At 35.9% G+C, this 18,267-nt stretch overlaps 3 protein-coding genes across 3 annotated transcripts; 1 reads left to right on the forward strand and 2 right to left on the reverse strand.

The window, feature by feature from the left end:
* The first annotated feature begins 415 nt into the window (after positions 1 to 415).
* Positions 416 to 5,455, forward strand: LOC140982637 (sorting nexin 2A-like). The gene is made up of 5 exons (XM_073449235.1): positions 416 to 1,662; positions 2,532 to 2,741; positions 3,118 to 3,378; positions 4,034 to 4,120; positions 5,016 to 5,455. The coding sequence occupies exons 1-5, from the start codon at positions 688 to 690 to the stop codon at positions 5,088 to 5,090; spliced, it is 1,608 nt and encodes a 535-aa protein (XP_073305336.1). The 5' UTR covers positions 416 to 687; the 3' UTR covers positions 5,091 to 5,455.
* A 3,172-nt stretch (positions 5,456 to 8,627) lies between these two features.
* Positions 8,628 to 11,707, reverse strand: LOC140982635 (probable leucine-rich repeat receptor-like protein kinase IMK3). Its single transcript, XM_073449232.1, has 2 exons — positions 9,630 to 11,707; positions 8,628 to 9,431 (listed from the first exon to the last, which is right to left on the reverse strand). The coding sequence occupies exons 1-2, from the start codon at positions 11,503 to 11,505 to the stop codon at positions 8,818 to 8,820; spliced, it is 2,490 nt and encodes an 829-aa protein (XP_073305333.1). The 5' UTR covers positions 11,506 to 11,707; the 3' UTR covers positions 8,628 to 8,817.
* Positions 11,708 to 16,838: 5,131 nt separating this feature from the next.
* On the reverse strand, positions 16,839 to 17,585 carry LOC140982641 (PRA1 family protein B3-like). Its single transcript, XM_073449241.1, has one exon. The coding sequence runs from the start codon at positions 17,498 to 17,500 to the stop codon at positions 16,862 to 16,864; it is 639 nt and encodes a 212-aa protein (XP_073305342.1). The 5' UTR covers positions 17,501 to 17,585; the 3' UTR covers positions 16,839 to 16,861.
* Between the last annotated feature and the right edge of the window lie 682 nt (positions 17,586 to 18,267).

An 18,267-nucleotide genomic window follows, 5' to 3' on the forward strand; every position in this document is an offset into this window, starting at 1 on the left:
ATAACAATTTGAACTTCCAATTGTCAAACTCCAAAATCCTGTTTTGCAAAATTAGAAACAAAAATGACATTAAATTCATCACAATGGTGATTATGAATCACAATCTTGGAGCATAACTTAAATATATATAAACTTACTGAAACTAACAAAGATCTTTCCCATTTATTAGCTCATTATACAAAAAGTCCTATAATTAAATATAATATGGCCGGTTCGGTTATTTCGGTTTTCTGGAGATCAAAACCGTAAACCGAACCGAAAAACCAAAATTTTTAAATTTTGAAACCGTAACCAGCCGAAAAACCGAACCATTTAAACCGAATTTTTCGGTCCGATCGATTATTTCGGTTTTAACCAAACTATGCCCACTCCTAATGTCAATTGTTAATAAATTTTTGAAAAACATATGCACAAAAGCGTGGAACAGATAATCCTGTAATGTGTAATCTACCACGAGTAATTAACTATATCCTGGAAACACAAGGCATCGCCGCCTCGGCAGTCATCCGACCTCCGCCTCTCCGCCGCCGCGAGTAATATTCACCTTCTCCGCCAATTCTCTACTCTCTATCACAAATTATTACAGTAATTACAGTTACTGTATCCGATAATTTCACAATCTTTAGTCCACTTCTTCGATCTTTATCTTTGAGCTAAAGACCCCCAATTCAGAGTGCCTAGGGCATAATGATGGAGCAAATGGAGTCGTTAACCCTAAAAGATGATTCTTCGAATGGCTCAAAACCATATTTCGACGACCCTCTCTCTTCATCTTCGCAGTTTGTGGAGATTCCGACTGATGATTCTGGTGATTTGCGATCTCCCCTGCACAAACAGACGCCAATCCCTAGCCACAACTCCATCAACTCCATACTCGAGCCCCCTTCTTATGCGGAAGCTGTTTTTCGATCCTTTGACTCGGATCAGGTGGATGCTTCTGATATCAACGGGCACGATCACGCTGGATTGGAATCACGTTCTTTTTCATCCGATTTCCTTCGAATCTCTGTTTCGGATCCGTTGAAGGAGCAGGAGGTATCTGGGTCGTTGGTACCCGGAGGAAGTTCGTATTTTTCGTACTTGATTACGACTTTTACAAATTTACCTGAGTTTAACGGGACAGAGTTTAATGTTAGGAGGAGGTTTAGAGATGTTGTAGCCTTATCGGATAGGTTAGCCGAGAGCTACCGTGGTTTTTTTATACCAGTAAGACCGGATAAGAGTGTTGTTGAGGGTCAGGTGATGCAGAAGATCGAGTTCGTCGAGCAGAGACGTGCTGCATTGGAGAAGTATCTGAGGCAGCTCGCTGCCCATCCAGTGCTTAGAAAGAGTGATGAATTACGGGTTTTTTTGGAGTCTCATGGGAAAATGCCATTGATGAGGACTACGGATGTGGCATCAAGGATGTTGGATGGAGCTGTAAGGCTTCCGAAGCAGTTGCTTGGTGGGGAAAGTGGGGTTGGGGCAGCGGATGTGAGTGAGGTGTCGCAGCCTGCCAAAGGAGGGATGGATTTGCTGAGGATTTTCAAGGAGCTAAGGCAGTCAGTGGTTAATGATTGGGGTGGGGCAAAGCCAGCGGTTGTTGAGGAGGACAAGGATTTTTTAGAAAGGAAAGAAAAGTTGCAGAACTTCGAGCATCAGCTCAGTAGTGTGTCTCAGCAGGTTACACTACTGTCCTCTTTGATTTTGCAATTGCTACTATTAAAGATTGTAACTTGATAAACTTGGCCATATTTTTGTTTTTAAATTAAATTCTGAAAATTTTAATCTATGTGATTGTTGATGATGTTTTGAACAACCAGTTGGTTCATACTGGAGCATGGCTTATGATTCTTACGTCTGTAAAACAACAAAATATATGTTAGTAGAGATGGATTTAACATGAATTCAGAAACAGCTGTTTCTGAGTTAGGTGGAATTATGTCCGCCATTTTGTCTTGCCAAGTTTAAGACTACCCATCTCTAAAAGCAGTGGGAGTGACATTGGAGAATTGTCGATGACTTTTGTCTGAAAATGCTGATGACATAATTATTTGTCAAATGGATATGACAATTTTTTTCAAATAAGGTAGTAGCTGCAGCTGGTTGTGCTGTTACCATTTTGCTTGTTTATTTCTTTGAATGTGATGGTAAATCAGATGTTTTAGAAATTGTATTTTGGAGGGAAAACTCTTGATCGTGGAGATGTTTCTTGGTTGAATGAAAATTAACATAATGGATGAACACTTTACATTTTAAAATGACAAGAATATTCATTACCATAAGGCACATTGGCGTAGAAAATAAATTTTGTTGATATCAAGAATGTGAACATTTACCCTTTTTTTTAAAAAAAGAATGTGAACATTTATACGACATATTTCATTATGGAAGATTAATCAATTTTTTTTGGAATTTTGTATGTTCTGTTAATTGTTTATGATATTTGCTTTAGTATTTGAAATTTTGGAGTGGTTATCGGAAATATATTTGCAAAACTCATGGTCGGTAATCTTCGGTCAATATTCATGTGGTCTCTATTATATTTACAGGCTGAATCTCTTGTCAATGCTCAGCAAGAGATTGGGGAGACAATGGGTCAACTAGGGTTGGCTTTTGTCAAATTAACGAAGTTTGAAACAGAGGAAGCTACTTATGACTACCAAAGAACACGTGCTGCAGACATGAAAAATGTGGCGACTGCAGCTGTAAAAGCAAGCAGATTGTACCGGGAATTAAACTCTCAAACCGTTAAACATTTGGTAAATCAACCGGAGTCCCCTTTATTATTGAACTTTGAATCTCGATGAATGCAATGCTATGTTTCGTACTTGTAACTTTAAGTGCATTCCAATCTTTCCATTTGTGCTCTATTTAGTTTTTTTTTTATAATTGTTCGAATTTATGGGGTAATATTTAATTTTCATTTTATAGTTTACTTGCTTCATCTTTAAGTAAAGGTCTTTGACCAATACCTGTTGGTTTAGGTGGTAAGAAGTTCAGTTATCCTAGAATATGGTCTCAGAATTAGTCTGGGCCCAACGTGGCTTCAGTATGAGAGAGTTAGACAGAAAAAGTAAAGGTTTTCGATCGCTTGTCGTCAGATGTTAGTCTTACTGAATCTTTTTTTTAATGCAGGATAAACTTCACGAATATCTTGGGGTGGTGCTAGCTGTCAACAACGCATTTTCAGACAGATCTAGTGCTCTGCTCACTGTACAGACCCTTTTGTCAGACTTAACATCATTAAATTCGAGAATTGAAAAGCTTGAAGCTGCTTCATCGAAAATATTTGGTGGGGATAGATCAAGGATTCAAAAAATAGAAGAGTTGCGAGAAACCGTAAGAGTAACTGAGGCCGCTAAAAATTGTGCTGTCAGGGAGTATGAAGGAATAAAGGTATGGTCTCTAGTTCTGGTGGACTTGATGAGAAAATAAAAGATTGTCATTTTGTTAATGTTCCCTATGCCTGTTAAAATTCTGTAGTCTAAATAAAAATTTTCTTGCTAGATGTATGTATATCAAGTTGCTCATTTTACTTGTAATCCATAAAAGTTGATATAGACTCCATTGTTCCTCGACAAAAATCGATAGTCTCGAGCCAATGCGTAATACTTGCAGCATGGTCTGAAAACGGTCGAAATCCTTGATATGTTGATATTGTTACCAAAGACAACAAAATTGCGTTATAAAATGCTTCACCTTCTCCACTCTGCCTTGAGATAACAATTCATTTGTCTAGAAGATTCCTCTGTGTTATTTGATTTGATCAGATATTTTCAGAACAATTGCAATTTGTCATATGATTAAAAACTGCAATTATCTGGTCTGACCTTTTGATTTTTACAGAGTACTGTAATTTTACTCTTCGAACTAACACAATCAATGATGCAGTGATTATGATTTAGCTAAGTACTCCATAAATTGAAATGTATATCCTCATCGTTTTCGATTTGTTAATCGAGCATTGCTAATTTGTAGTTGAACTACATAAAATTTCATATTTATGAAGTTTTTATTCATCCATTAAACTTATGAATGGCCATACATACAGGAAAGCAATAAAAATGAGTTTGAGAGACTGGACCAAGAGAGGCATGATGATTTCTTGAGCATGCTGAAAGGATTTATTGTTAATCAGGTATTTTGTTTTCTCCGGAAGTGAATGTCATTATAGACCTGATCTCGGTTCAATTTGAACTGTGAATTGTAACCTGACATTGGATCCTTTTGGCTCGAAAATCAGAACCGAAATCAAGGACTTGTGCTAAGATATCAATCCTTAAAAATAAGGAACTGGAACTGGAACCATACACCTCTCTAAAGTTCTTGAAAGCCCAATTACAAGTAGACAGTTTAGCCTAGGTAAATAAATTACTTGAATTATATAATTTGTTCAAACCTTGTTTTTAAGTTTCTTTAGTTAATAACTTGTATTATAATAATCGAATAGTTAAATTTAGTTTGATTTCCTCAGAAGTGTCTCAAATTTTTATGGACTGTTAAAAAGTTAAATAAGTATCATGTTAAAATCAGTTCAAACCATTATTGAAATGGAACCACAATTGAAACATCTCCTGTCTGGTCGCGCCTCTATTGTAATGGTCCATTTTAGAATCGTGATTAGCTTAGTACAATTTTGTTAGCATTATTTTAATGTCAAAAAGATGATTTTTTTTGCTTTTATTACCAAAATCACACCTAATATGCTTTCTCAGTAAGAACTTAAATGCACTAGTAATATATGACTCTCCATCCTTTTGAACTAAGATCACTAATTTGTAAGGAGCTTGAACAATCTTGATTCTTGAGAAGGTTCTATTATTTTTTCAGTTTTTTATTATTTTCCTCTGGACTGCAATCACTGGATTGAATGTGGTTGCCTTTTGTGGCATCAGAGAGAAGTAACACATGCTCCCAATGTACACTCCGTGACACCGTTTGTCAATGCTTAAGCATTGATGGCTATCTTTACCCTTTGATTCCTTTACTTCTGTGTCACAAATTGTATTTTCTTGGTATGGAAATGATAATAGGCTGGATATGCGGAGAAGATGGCCGACGTTTGGGAGACCGTTGCTGATCAAACACGTGGATACATGAAAAATTGATCATTGCCTCTATGCAGGCTTTCTCCCTCAGAGCCCCAATTCCTTCGATGGCATCCCTTGTATTTGAGGCATCTAACGCTGCACAATTACACCCACATATGACCTGGCCGTAGCTCTAGATTGTCCAGGTTGTTTTGCCACTTTTCTTTGTTGATGTAATTTGTTAAGAGACACTCATCAAGAACCACCTTTTTTAAAGTGGTAGTTTTCGTGGTACGTTGTCTATGTATCTCTTGATTTTACTCATGTAAGCATTGTAAGGTTCTTTTGATCTGGGATTGTTGATTTGGGCGACGGATGTTGGTATTTAGGCTGAACCGAGGCTTCTCGTACTCGAGAGTCGAGATTGGCTAAGGCTTAATATATTCCATTGCGTTTATGATATAATAATATAGATAATTCGAAGATTGATCAAAAGCCATAGTATCATAAGCGAAGTGAAAGAGTGTACGTAGTTAACTGGTACACTTGAAGATTGGGTTGAGATCGAGCAAATAAAAGGTCGCATTCTTCAATAATTAAAAAGAAAGAATATTCATTAATAGTTGTACATGGTTCGAGGCATCTTGGTTTTTGGTGGGTAAGTCATCGAAATTTGGTTAAACTTTAATAAGTTTGATTATTTTTTGTATTTTAGTTTTTTTTCATCGATGTGATGATATAACATCGGATATATCATTAATATATGTTATCATTAGTAATATTCGATGTCGTGACAACATTATACGACAGGATATCAACACTAAATTGAAAAAAGATTACGAAGTGTACCATATGAAAAACCAAACAAAGCCAATTAATTTGTTGATTAATTTTTGCAATTTTCCCATAGGGGAAGGAGACGCGTGTCGACAATTTCAAGTCGCTCTATACCGATATTCTGATCAGATTTAAATATCACGAGAGAGATAATTCTTGTTTCAAAGAAAATGTTGGGGTAGGCTGAAGTCCTCCACAATTTCCTTGCACTACCCACAACTTTGGCTTCCGAACCCGAGCATTCGAGCGAAAGTCACGGGGTGAGGTGGGCGGCGTGAAACGTGAATGGAACTCCCGAACTTGACTTTCGAGAGAGATCCGACTGAAGGGAGGCACTTCAAATGAAATAGATTGTCGCATTCTTTACGACCATAGTAACAAAACCTTGTGTCGCTTTGTTCCTCGCAAAACTCACATAAATTGTTGTCATCAGAGTTGGCGATACCAGTACAAGTAATTTGGTAAAGAGGATGTATGTCGTATTTATGCTTGATCTTTCCTGCACAAACGTTGTCGATGATGAAATCACAATCAAAACATCGGTACAAAATACCATAGCCTGTCTTCGGATCAGGACAACATTTCTTGATCGTATTGCTTTGATTATTGACAGAGTGTAGAAAATGCTACATGCTTGTGTGGCGCATGTTCTATAAATGGTACAAAAGCACATGTAATATGCAAAATTCAACACAACTTATGCGATCCGGGCGAAATGGATGAGCCGGGTCGAGTGCTCCACCGGATCTGCTATCAAGATAATGAAGGGAATAACAGCAATGTAAGATACGGCTTTCCCTGTGACATGCAGACAAGGAGATGAACTCGTGAATGTGCGCCGGAGGTGTGTCCGGCGTGGCCACTCCGATGCTTAAGTCAGTGGATGACTCAACAAAAGACCAATGTAACCAAGTGATGGTTGTGATATTGGTGTAAGAGTGTAAGCAATAAAAAAATGAATCTCAAATGCAAAGAGAGAACCTTTTATTTATAGTAGGAGAAGTAATGATGACCTCGTTTTTCGTGCTACCTACTAATTATAGTAGGGTGGCTGATTGTACCCTATATCCTGACATGTCAAATCTCATACTAGTCACATCCCGCCTGTCAGATGTTGTCAACCACCTAGTGTCAGAGATGGGACACCCGTCCACACCCTATTCTGCTAGTACACTTGAGTGTGGTGCTCATATCGAGGTGGTTCGGGTAGAAAGTCTCGCGGAAGCTTGTACGAGAGCTAGGGCATCCAATAGCCCAAATAGAAGACATCCCGGGCGTTCAACTGCTCGGCCTCTAGTGACCCTTCTCGTAGGTTCTCCCCAACTTGAGCTATCCATTCAGTGTCCTGGGTCGTCCGTGACCTGTGCTCCCTTGTAGACATCACCAATTGTCTCGGAAATTTTCCTAAAAGTCCGGGCACAATTCATTCCCCTGACCCGGACACAACCCATGACCCGGGCTATCCCAGGGATATCAACAACCTTCATCATCATCTTTAAAATTGTAGTAAGAAAATCCGTTGCCAAGAAGACAGCAAATGGAACAAAGGCTTTTTTTACTAGCTGGAAAGAAGAGCTGGACATAGTTGATGGAGATGAAAATGGCATCTGAGCAGGCATAGAATGGAGGATAAATGCATGCTAGCTACTTCGTTGTTACGACTGCTCTCAGTCAAGTTTACGATCAAACGCGGAATTCCCACCAGAGTTCAGTCCTAGTAAATCTCCTACTATCCAACTCTGATCCAGTCGTGGAAGATAACTAACTCCTAGATATTTCTCTAAAAAATTAAGAAAACATACCCTTCATCTTTTCAGTTGAATATTTATTAGTGGAAACGTAAGAAATTAAGATTATGAAGTTCATTATCATAAGTCCAAGTATTAAGACAATTTTTTTTTTTCTAATTTCTTTTATGAACAGTTTTGTTTCTAAGAATCAAATAAAAATGTATCTGTCTCAGATTAAAAGTTATAGAGTTCTTGTTACAACTTGTAAAAAGAACTCTATAATATTAGAAGATTGCAGATGCTGCAGAAATGGAAGATGGTCGTCCAGTATGAGTTATATAGATCCTTGGAGAATAAAGCAATATTCACCAACACATTCTACTTTAGTCTTTCATATTAAAGAATACTAATCGGTGAAGTAAGGATATGTTTCATATTATCCTCGTCAGCTTCTGTGAGTACGGATAATTCATAAAGAAATAGAAAAATATTGTTCTTTTTTTATCCCTACGTTTACATCTATATGATTTTGGTTCATATATCATAAAAATTGAATCTTACTTTTTCAACTTTCATTTTTTTAAAAAAAAAAAAAAATTGGTCTTTTATTTTGCAATTTAGTTCTTTTTTCCATGTAAATGCTTACATCTTAATGGACAAATCAACGTCGTGGAAAAAAAGACCAAAATTATGTTGGGAGAACAGATATGATATACTAAAAATGTAATTTGATAATTTATTGGTCCAAAGTCGCAAAAAGTAAAACATAAAAAGTTAAAAATTGCCATTTTCCTTACAAAAATTTGTGACCCAATAATAATAAGACATATATGTATAAACTTTTTTTTGAGAATTTATATAATGACTTTAAGTTCTTGGATTCTTTTAAAAAATAGAAAACGTTTTTCTTACTAAAGTAAGGTGCCTGTTATCATTCAATTTTTCATCTTTATACAACCACCTTATGAAAAGTATTTGTTAATTAGAGTACTAAATGACCAAGAACTTGCGTAAATTTTTAATGATACGTTAAATAATAGAAGAGCAAATATATTTTTCTACCAAACAAACAATCGTCTCGTCTTTTCCATCAAAGTAGAATGGAATTAAGATGGATTAACATCTAGTCAATGCCTGAATCCTTGAATGAAACACACCAATTATATATACAGACTTCACACTTAAATTTGGAACAATGAAAGAATAATGGAATACTATTATTAATCTACTAGAATTCTTCAATCACTAGGTGATGGTACTGCTCCAGCGTCATCGCCTGAACTTGTAGCCGTTTCTGGTCTAATCTCTTCCAGTTGCTGCATAATCTGACTCGCCTCTGGTCGAGCCGAGGGCGAAGGATCCACGCAATGTAATGCCAGTTTCAGAGTATTCAACAACTCATCCCCAATTACTGAGGCATCCCTCATCAGTTGAAGATCAAAAACTTCATTAGTCCACTCCTCTTTCACAATGGAGGCAACCCATTGAGGCAAATCAACACCGTTCATTGCCTCTCCCGGGGACTTCCCGGTTAAAAGTTCCAACATGATCACTCCTAGACTGTAAACATCAGTCTTCGTGGTGGCCTTCTTGAGTTTGACAAGCTCCGGTGCTCGGTATCCCAGTGCCCCTGCAGTGGCAATAACGCTTGAGTTTGTAGTAGACGACATCAACCGGGAGAGCCCGAAATCTGCTATCTTCGCATTTGTGTGCTCATCAAGAAGAACATTGCTTGATGTGAGGTTTCCATGGATTATATTGACATTGTCGTGAAGGTAGATCAGCCCTCTCGCCATTCCTTTAGCTATCTTCATTCTATTTGACCAGCCAACGGGTGTTTCCGGGGCACGAGCTGCATTAAGAATGAGCAGCTATTAAAGTCTGTTATTCCAACTCCTTTTTATGAAGTCAAAATCAATTCAAAGTTAAACCTGCTTCTTTTCCAAAGATAGTCCTTAAAAAACCTTTTGCCAGTGTATTTTTTAAGCTAAGTGACTCTATATCCAAACTTGCAATTATGGATCAAAAAGTTGAATGAGAATTGACTTACCATGTAAATAAGTTGCAAGATTTCCTTTAGGCATGTAGTCAAAAACCAACAACTTTTCACCTTTTGGACCTAAATAGTAAGCTCTAAGGGAGAGAAGATTAGGATGTCTGATTTTCCCGAGTGCATTAACCTCAGTCTCAAATTCCCTTTGCCCTTTAGTAATCTTCTCTCTCAATCTCTTCACTGCAACTTGAATTCCATCTTCCATCGTAGCTTTATACACTGTTCCATAAGTGCTTTTCCCCATTATCTCTGCAGTAGCACACAAAAGATCATCTGCACTAAAAACCATGGGCCCGTCAAAATGCACAAGTTTCCCTCCAGTTTCTCCACTTGCTTCGACTTCACCGGCAGGAGTGCCCTTTTCGCCCTTGGCAGCAGCAGCCGCTCCCGCGGCCTGTCCCTTTTTAGCTTCTTTTACCATTTTTCTTTTTCTTATCAAGCAGCAGAGCAAAATGCAGCATGTTATTACGAGAATTATGAGGAGGATCCCTGCTGCAATTATAATAATATCTTTGGTACCGAGTTTTCGGACTCGTTTTTTCGGTGGTGGAGGAACTTCGGAGGAAGGTGAAACGGGACAAGGGGTTGTAGGACTGTATCCACATAGTTCAAGATTGCCAGCAAAGGCGCTTGAGTTGAATCTTTGAGTAAGTTTAACAGGAACAGGACCAGAAAGGTTGTTGAATGAAACATTAAAGGAATCAAGATTTGGTAAGTCACCAAGAGAACTAGGAATTTCTCCACTAAGGTTGTTATAAGACAACTCAAGCTCCTTGAGAGACGAAATGCCGCCAAGCGTAGCCGGTATACCACCAACTAATCCGTTATTACTTAAATCAAGAAACAAGAGTTTCTGCAGATCAGACAGACTACCAGGCAAGCTCCCATTGATGAAATTGTAAGAAAAATCAATTGTTCTAAGGCTAGAGAGGTTGCCAATATCCTGAAATAAAACTCCACTCAGTTGGTTATGACTAAGTGAAATTTCTTGAAGCAAACTCAACCTGCCAAAAGAAGAAGGAATCCCCCCACTGAAAGAATTGTGATCAAGTGCCAAAGATTGAAGTTGAGACAAATTTTTCCCATCATTCCCCCAAGAATCTGGAATTTGGCCGGAAAGATTGTTGTTTTGAAGAGCAAGGAACATAAGTGAAGAAGATTGTGTAATACTAACTGGGATTTGACCAGACAACTGATTATGACTAAGATTAAGCCTAAACAACTTAGTAGAGTTAACAATTGTAGAAGGTATTTCCCCAGACAAAGAATTATTACCAAAGTCAATTGTTTGAAGAAGGGGACACAAACCAAGTGAAAAAGGGATCGAACCAGAAAGTCTGTTGTTGAACAACTGAACACCTCTGAGATTAGGCAAAAATCCTAAAGAAATTGGGATTGAGCCTCCAATAACATTGTCGTGAAGACTTAGTTTCCTTAAAGCTTGAAACTGCCTTATTTTTTCAGTGATTCTACCACCCAACCCTCTCCATGGAAGCTGGATTACTATTACCTGGCCCTGTGCGCATTTAATCCCTTCCCAACCACCTGAACAAGCTCCATAACCAGAGTCATTCCAGCTTCTTAAAAACCCTTTTGGATCAACTAAATCATGTTTTAAGGCTTGAAGGGCTTGGTAATCTGCTTGTGTGACCACCACACCATCCCAAGATTGGCTTGAAACTGGGACAATGACACAAAATAACAGCTGAAAAATCAAGAAATTTTGGGGGAAGAGGAGAAGTAGCTTTCTTGAAAATGGCTCATATTGAATCTTCCACTTCTCCTTCTCTCTATCAGTAAAATGAGACCGAACCTCATTTTCTTGAGATGGACTCGGGTGTAAACCTCCGGAAACGACATTCTTGACATCCATAATCAAGAAGAAAATTTCCAAAATCTGGTATATGAAATATATGTGAAAGAAAACCCAGCCTTTGGTTGTTAACAAAAATATATACTACTCTTGAAGTGAAACATGAGAAAGGAACAGTACGTTAACAAAGATTTTGGATTTAAAATATGAAGTGGGGAGAGTGCCAATAATCTGTGGGGTTTTGTGTAACGAGGCACGTGAATTGGTGATATTTTTTATGAGACATCAAAGCAAGTAAATAGCATTATGACATATATTTAGTAGCTAAATAAATATTCATTTTAAAAAAAATAAATATTTAAAAATATGGGTTGACATAAAAAAGTGTGTAGTCCAACCACATACGGAAGAAACTTATCTTATATAAAATATAGCAAAATTGATGCATATGATATGATAAATAACTTGTATTATACTAAAAATATTTGATGTTGTATACGACACGAGGGAGAATTTTTTGTTGTCCTCCACAGGTGAATTCGATCTCTTCTTCAAAAAACTAAAAGATTAAACAGATATCTCATATTATAATATCGATTCATACCGTAGTTTTCAGAATCCATTATTTTCATTTGATCATACTACACATTGTGAAATTTACTCCACCTCCACTGTCAACAACTTCTGATTTTAAAGAAATGATTAAATTTAAAGAAGTTTAGAAAAATTAGAAATGAACAGTGCAGAATACATAATGCACTAGCCGATGGTTCTTTTTCTTCACTGCCCTGATGCTCAACGGCTAGTTTCTTGATTTTATTGCATGTAATTTTGCACACAAGCCTAGGGATTTTTTTTTTCTTTGGCTTTTTGGGAACTTGGGTCCAATAATTACTTTAATTTTTTGGTAGTAAATGAGGCTCCCCTCTGTCCCCATTGGCTTCCAACGGCTATCTTTTTCATGTGGGGCTGGTCAACTTTTGGTCATGCTGTAATAGGATTTTGGGGTTGGATACTTGGACCCCCAAACAGCATGTGGAATGACAAGAATGTGCTTGACATTTTCTGTGAGCTTGTGATGTTTCTTGGAGTTTTTTTGAGGTTGTTTTTGTCATATATGGAGCTTTTGCTACGGCTTGTTGTCCCTTTCGTAGGTTTATTAATTTAAAATTTATAGGAAGAAAGTCCTTTTTGTTAGGTGATAGAACTAAGAAGATAATAGGACAATGATCATTAGTTCAAACATACGAGGTTAATTAACCAATTTTTTTTAATGCAACGATGATCGTTGAATTAATCGTAAAGATAATATCTTTTTGAACTAAACCGAAGTGAATTAGAGTGTTTAAAATATTGAGTTCCAAAGGTTACGGCCTTTAAGGTTTAATTAGTAAGTTAGATGGCATTATTAACCATAAAGATCTTAGGAAGAATTATTCCAATAATAGTAAGTTTATGTTGCATATGAATCTTGTTTTCTCTATGCATCAGCAGTGGCCTAGTTAGAATTTTAGAATTTTTCGTATAAAAATTCTAGTAACAATTTTTTTTAATGCGGAATATAATATTTTTATTATTTTAAAATATATTTTAGTAGATTTTTTTTTTAAAAAAAATAATTTGTAAAATTAACATTATTTTCATATACCATAGGATGTGTTTCCTTAAATAATTAATAAATATCTTCGTACTAGTGAACAAAAAACTAGTATATAAGACACAATTGCACAAGTTCGAACATAAAAATATTTAGCTTAAAAACTACTTAATTTAGATAGTTTTGTTTTATCCATTTTTATTTTTTTTTTTAAAAATATTTTGAGGGAAAAAACAATTTTTAGTATTCGGATCCAATAATGAAAAGTAATTTTTATAATTTTTTTAAAAAGATGAAACATAAGCCCTAAAAGCCATATTTTTTAGTTTTGACTTTATTTTCTAAATATATATTTTTTTCAAGAACAATATGTCTAAATGCGACCTTTCTTGTAAAATCAAAATATTATTTTAAATCTAATTTATATATCTTAAGGAATTCTTATTTTGTTGAAATTTTGGCACCAATTTGTGGGTTCCAACCCCTCAACCACATGAACTTCAGGAATCACAATCATTACAAAAGTTGATTCCGGCTGTTGGTATTGGCATAGAAAGTTTGTCTGAATATGTAAAATGACTATTCCATGGTATTTATACGAGGTTTCTCTTTAAGAAAGTCTCCGAGATTGTTTAGTTGATAGTATATTAAAAAATATATAAAATTTTAGAGGAAAATTACATTGTTTTATGAAATGGTATGATTGTACATTTTCTTGATATTGTTGTTAAAGATTGAACAAAAATACTAATCATCAGTTGACCCTATGGCTGCAGTCTCGGACATTTGAAAGAATACTGTCGGTAATATAAGTCAAACAAGTCTCAACTATATAGTTCATAAAAACAAATTTATTAATTATTCAGAAAATAGTAATTGCATAATTATAGCCCACATCGTGAGCAATAATGAGAATTCAATCCATTCATCTGTCCCATATATATATATATATATATAGCACATCAAGGAAAATCAATATAGGCATAACCAAGATTTCTTGACCAAGTTAGTAAATATTTAAATGATATTTTTCTAGTTGATAAAATATGTTTTTTTTAATTATTATATCAACTTTTTTACCATATAAAATAAAGAATTTCCGGGTAGCCCAAGTGTATTACACGCCAAATTGGATTTCAAGGATTGATAACATGAAAATTAGGATGTTAATGAACTCTTCTAGCAAATTAAATTAACAATTTCGTAAAACGACGAGGGAGATAGAATAATTGTTATATGGATTCATTGTATAGTTTCTCTTACGGGGAATTAACAAGAACACAAACAAATAGTTGTTATACAAGACAAAATCTTACGTGTGTGTGAGTCACCTATTGAATCAATAGGGCAAAATGCTGCATAACGAGAGCCACATTTTGAATCTGTAGAAATCACCTCTAGATTCTCGACACTGGTGGATCGAGGATTAGTCAAGGACTAGAACATTGCTCTTTGGATGAGTGGTGATTGTGATGAATCTATCCCTCATTGGTTAGAAAATTGTATTTGAATTGAATTATGAGATACATCTAATTTCTACAACAATCTGATTTAACCATTTTTGTAAAACGAACACATATCAGACTAATTGCTATAAAAATTCATTGTATGGTCGTGTTTGTACAGGATCGACCGTGTCTGACAAGCATACGATAAAATATGAAAGGGGAAAAAAATAAGAGCCACCTAATCCAACGCCTACCGACAAGAGGAACTTCCTCATCTGTGGTCCATTATGGACCGAAATTATTTCTATGAATATTAATTTCATGCACTACCTAGAGCATATGCATCACAATATGAAGTAAATTATGGAAAAATAATAGAATGATGCTACGTGTACATCGATATTTTTAAACTAATTTGTACAACACAAAAAATTCGATTTATCAAAATCTTACTATATATTGAATACAAAATCTCGCGATATAATGGTTGTAAATATCATTGTAACGACATTTTGATTGTATCTTTAGTATTATTCAAAATAATAATATGAATATCCCACTGTGAACGAAGTTTTAAGAAGCACGACTCGTGGCGAATCATAGAATTTAAGCATTATAAATTATAAGCTTAAAATGCTTAAACGGAATTTTGCATACAAATTGTTTTTATTGATGTTTAATAATATTTCTATTATATCAATATAAGAGTTGATAAACCAATACATAAACATATAAAATTAAAACTAAATATATACATATAAATTTTTTAAAGTCTTAAAGGCACAAAATTCAAAAAATTTTGCAACTCTTTGTTGGATTCTGACTCAATTTCATCCTTTCATCTAATTCACCATTCATATCTTTCGAAACAAGTTCATTTTTCATCGAGTTTATTTGGGAGATGACAAACAAAGCTACGATTCTTCAAGGGGGAGAATTTTAGATCGTTTAAAACCAAATTAAAAGTCTTATTTTTATTAAATAATCTAATAAAATATTGAAACGAGAGAAATGGACGTTTTACTAAACATTATATGTGCTTAATTAATAAATTGCAAAGAGCTGTCAAGGCACTTGGGCTGATACTTCCAACACGGGACAATTTGAAGGTGAATATCTTTTATTTCGAGTACAAAGCTACGAGTAACTCGGACGAGACCACTACCACTGGGCTACAATGCCCGGTCTCGGGAATATCTTACTCTCATCGAAGCCCGGGAACACAAAATTTGAAAACAGGTTAAGTTCGCCGTCGAGTTCAACATACCTTATGCATTGCCCTGTAAATATCTGATGTTCAAAATTTATTCTTACACATGAGATCCATAATCTTTTCTATAAACTCCATGTGTGAAAATGAATATGGATAATTGGATGCATCATTGGATCATGTATTTGGTGGGATTTTCATGTACTAGCCTACACAGTACTTCAAGCCAGTAATGGAGAAATAACATGAGAACTTGAACCTAAGAACAGAATTCTGGATTTGCAATGAAATAGAACATATCAAGACTCATTTTGTGACATCTTAATCGAACTAATCGTTTTCGATTTTCAAAGGAATGATGTTCAAAACTAAACAAAAATTACATGGAATTCGATTTGCCAAGGCCAGATATAGTCACCAAGCATGAACCTTTAATACAGCATGACAAATTTTGAAACCCGTTAATAAGTATGAGCAACTTCCTGTATAGCCATCCATTTTCGAGTTCCGCTTGACATAAAGTTCTCATTTGGATAGTATATAATCGAAATGGTTCAAGAACGCATATAGTAACACATCAAATTCAAAAAAGCTCATGTTTTTTGACTAATAGTAACAGTAAGGTATTTCAGAATTTGAAATCATCTGCCGACGAACTGTAGGAATACAACTAACTACCTTGTATTAGCTTGCGGTATATGAAATTTATATTATCAAAAAATATGGAAAATACGGTTAATGAGAGACTAAAGTTAGGTAATGCCCTTGTTGTAGATCCATGAGTCATCGGGGTCTATGCTCGAGGAGACCAAAAATCTGGGTCAACCGTTGACATCAGATCAGGATAGCAAGAACTCAAGCATGGAAACTAAAATGCACCAACATCATTCATCATACGGAATAAAAAACAGTGAAGTCAGATCATTATCGCACAGCTAATGACCTAGAGCTACCATAGACATAACATGGAAGATGGATTTGCGAAGCTTGAACAAATGATGATATTACATTCTAAGTACTGAATCTTTAGCATACAAGAAAAAACCCAATTGAATTTAACCGAAATCCCATACAACAATCTATTGAATAACTCAATCACGTTCGAAAAATCCTAACAAATGTGGGTACCTTGTGGGTACAATGCCATTCATCAGATCCAAGCTACACGTGCGCCGCAACAGTAGGCGCAGCGGCAGCCGCAGCGGAGGAAGCAGCGCCTCCTAGAAACGAAAGAAACCCAGAATTCATCGGCTCTTGCTCATCCAAAAACAGATCCTCTGGTAACCGGAAAGCGCCGTGCATGCAAACCACGGCGAGACCAACGAGCAAGGAGGATATGAGCAGCGATCCGACGCTGGTGAGGAACACCACAACAATGGTAGCCACCACCAGAATTCCCATAGTCTCGCGGTCCGAGAACGTGCGCCCCGCGATCACCACCGGCTGATCCGACGGCCGGAAAGCGTACAAAAACAACCAAGCGGCGAGGAGTGAGAGCAGAACGAGGAGGGAAAATGGGTGGGAAAGGAGAGAAAAGGCTACGGATAGAGCGAGGAGGGAGATGTAGTTGATGCGGAAGTAGGAGAAGTTTTTTCGGATACGGGATGCTGCATCTGTAAGAGAGTCCGGGCGGGCGAAGGAGGATCGATCTAGCAGTTCCGTCCAAGGGCGGCGCTGGGAGAATCCGCGGCGTATGTTGGAGGATAGACGGTGGATGAAAGCCCGGAAGGCGGGGGTGGCGATCGGCGGCTGAGATTCCGATTGGGGGTTGGAGATTGGCAGCGTCGGCGGAGAGGCCATTGGACGGAAGAGATGTGTAAAAAGTTGCGGCCTCTTCGTTCGGAATGGCTATTGGTTTTTTTTCTTTCCTTGCAACTTATTGGTTGTTCCCGATTTTTAAGGTAGTGATAAAATATAAAATAATGTTTAAATATAAAATAATGATTTATTAAAATAATTATTTTAATAATATTTTAAATAAAAAATCTTATTGTAAAAAAGTATCCTCCTTCAAATTAAATTTTAAAATAGAATTTAATTTTTGAAGAGCTAACGTTGTTATTCTATAAATTGTTATCGCACTCAACTTATTATTATTATTTTTGTCTAATTAACTATCTAGATTCTCTTCGTATAAATATTAGTTACCATTAATTTTTATTTATATTAAATACTATAAATGATTGTATTTTAAGATATAATCATAATTTGTCATATATAATTAAAAATACCCAAAAGTTTCGTCTAATTTTTTAATTTATATAATTAGAATCCGTCTCAAATTCTCTCGCATGACATGTAAATTTTGATTTAACCTCAATACTCGGTTGAATCAACTTAAGTTGAAGTTTGGTTTATTGAATTTTATATAATAATCATTAATTTTTATTCTATAGTTGGAAATAATATATATACAGAGCCGGAATGAATTCGTAATATACGAGTGTGACGAAACATATACGATTTTGAATTGTTATATTTTCTGTGTAATACAGAAATCAAGTATATAGGGGTTAGGCGGACGGTAAGTTGGCTGCAGATTTCACTCATCGAAAATGTTGTTCAAA

Source organism: Primulina huaijiensis, chromosome 8 (assembly GCF_012295235.1).
Source record: "Primulina huaijiensis isolate GDHJ02 chromosome 8, ASM1229523v2, whole genome shotgun sequence".
Classification (NCBI taxonomy): domain Eukaryota; kingdom Viridiplantae; phylum Streptophyta; class Magnoliopsida; order Lamiales; family Gesneriaceae; genus Primulina; species Primulina huaijiensis.

Excerpts from the sequence above, each read along its gene's own strand:
- LOC140982637 (XM_073449235.1), top strand. The coding sequence starts at position 688 with ATGATGGAGCAAATGGAGTCGTTAACCCTAAAAGATGATTCTTCGAAT. Across the intron at positions 1,663-2,531 it reads TCAGTAGTGTGTCTCAGCAG|GCTGAATCTCTTGTCAATGC; the intron begins GTTACACTACTG and ends TTATATTTACAG. Across the intron at positions 3,379-4,033 it reads GGGAGTATGAAGGAATAAAG|GAAAGCAATAAAAATGAGTT; the intron begins GTATGGTCTCTA and ends CCATACATACAG.
- LOC140982635 (XM_073449232.1), bottom strand. The coding sequence starts at position 11,505 with ATGGATGTCAAGAATGTCGTTTCCGGAGGTTTACACCCGAGTCCATCT. Across the intron at positions 9,432-9,629 it reads TCTTGCAACTTATTTACATG|CTCGTGCCCCGGAAACACCC; the intron begins GTAAGTCAATTC and ends TTCTTAATGCAG.
- LOC140982641 (XM_073449241.1), bottom strand. The coding sequence starts at position 17,500 with ATGGCCTCTCCGCCGACGCTGCCAATCTCCAACCCCCAATCGGAATCT.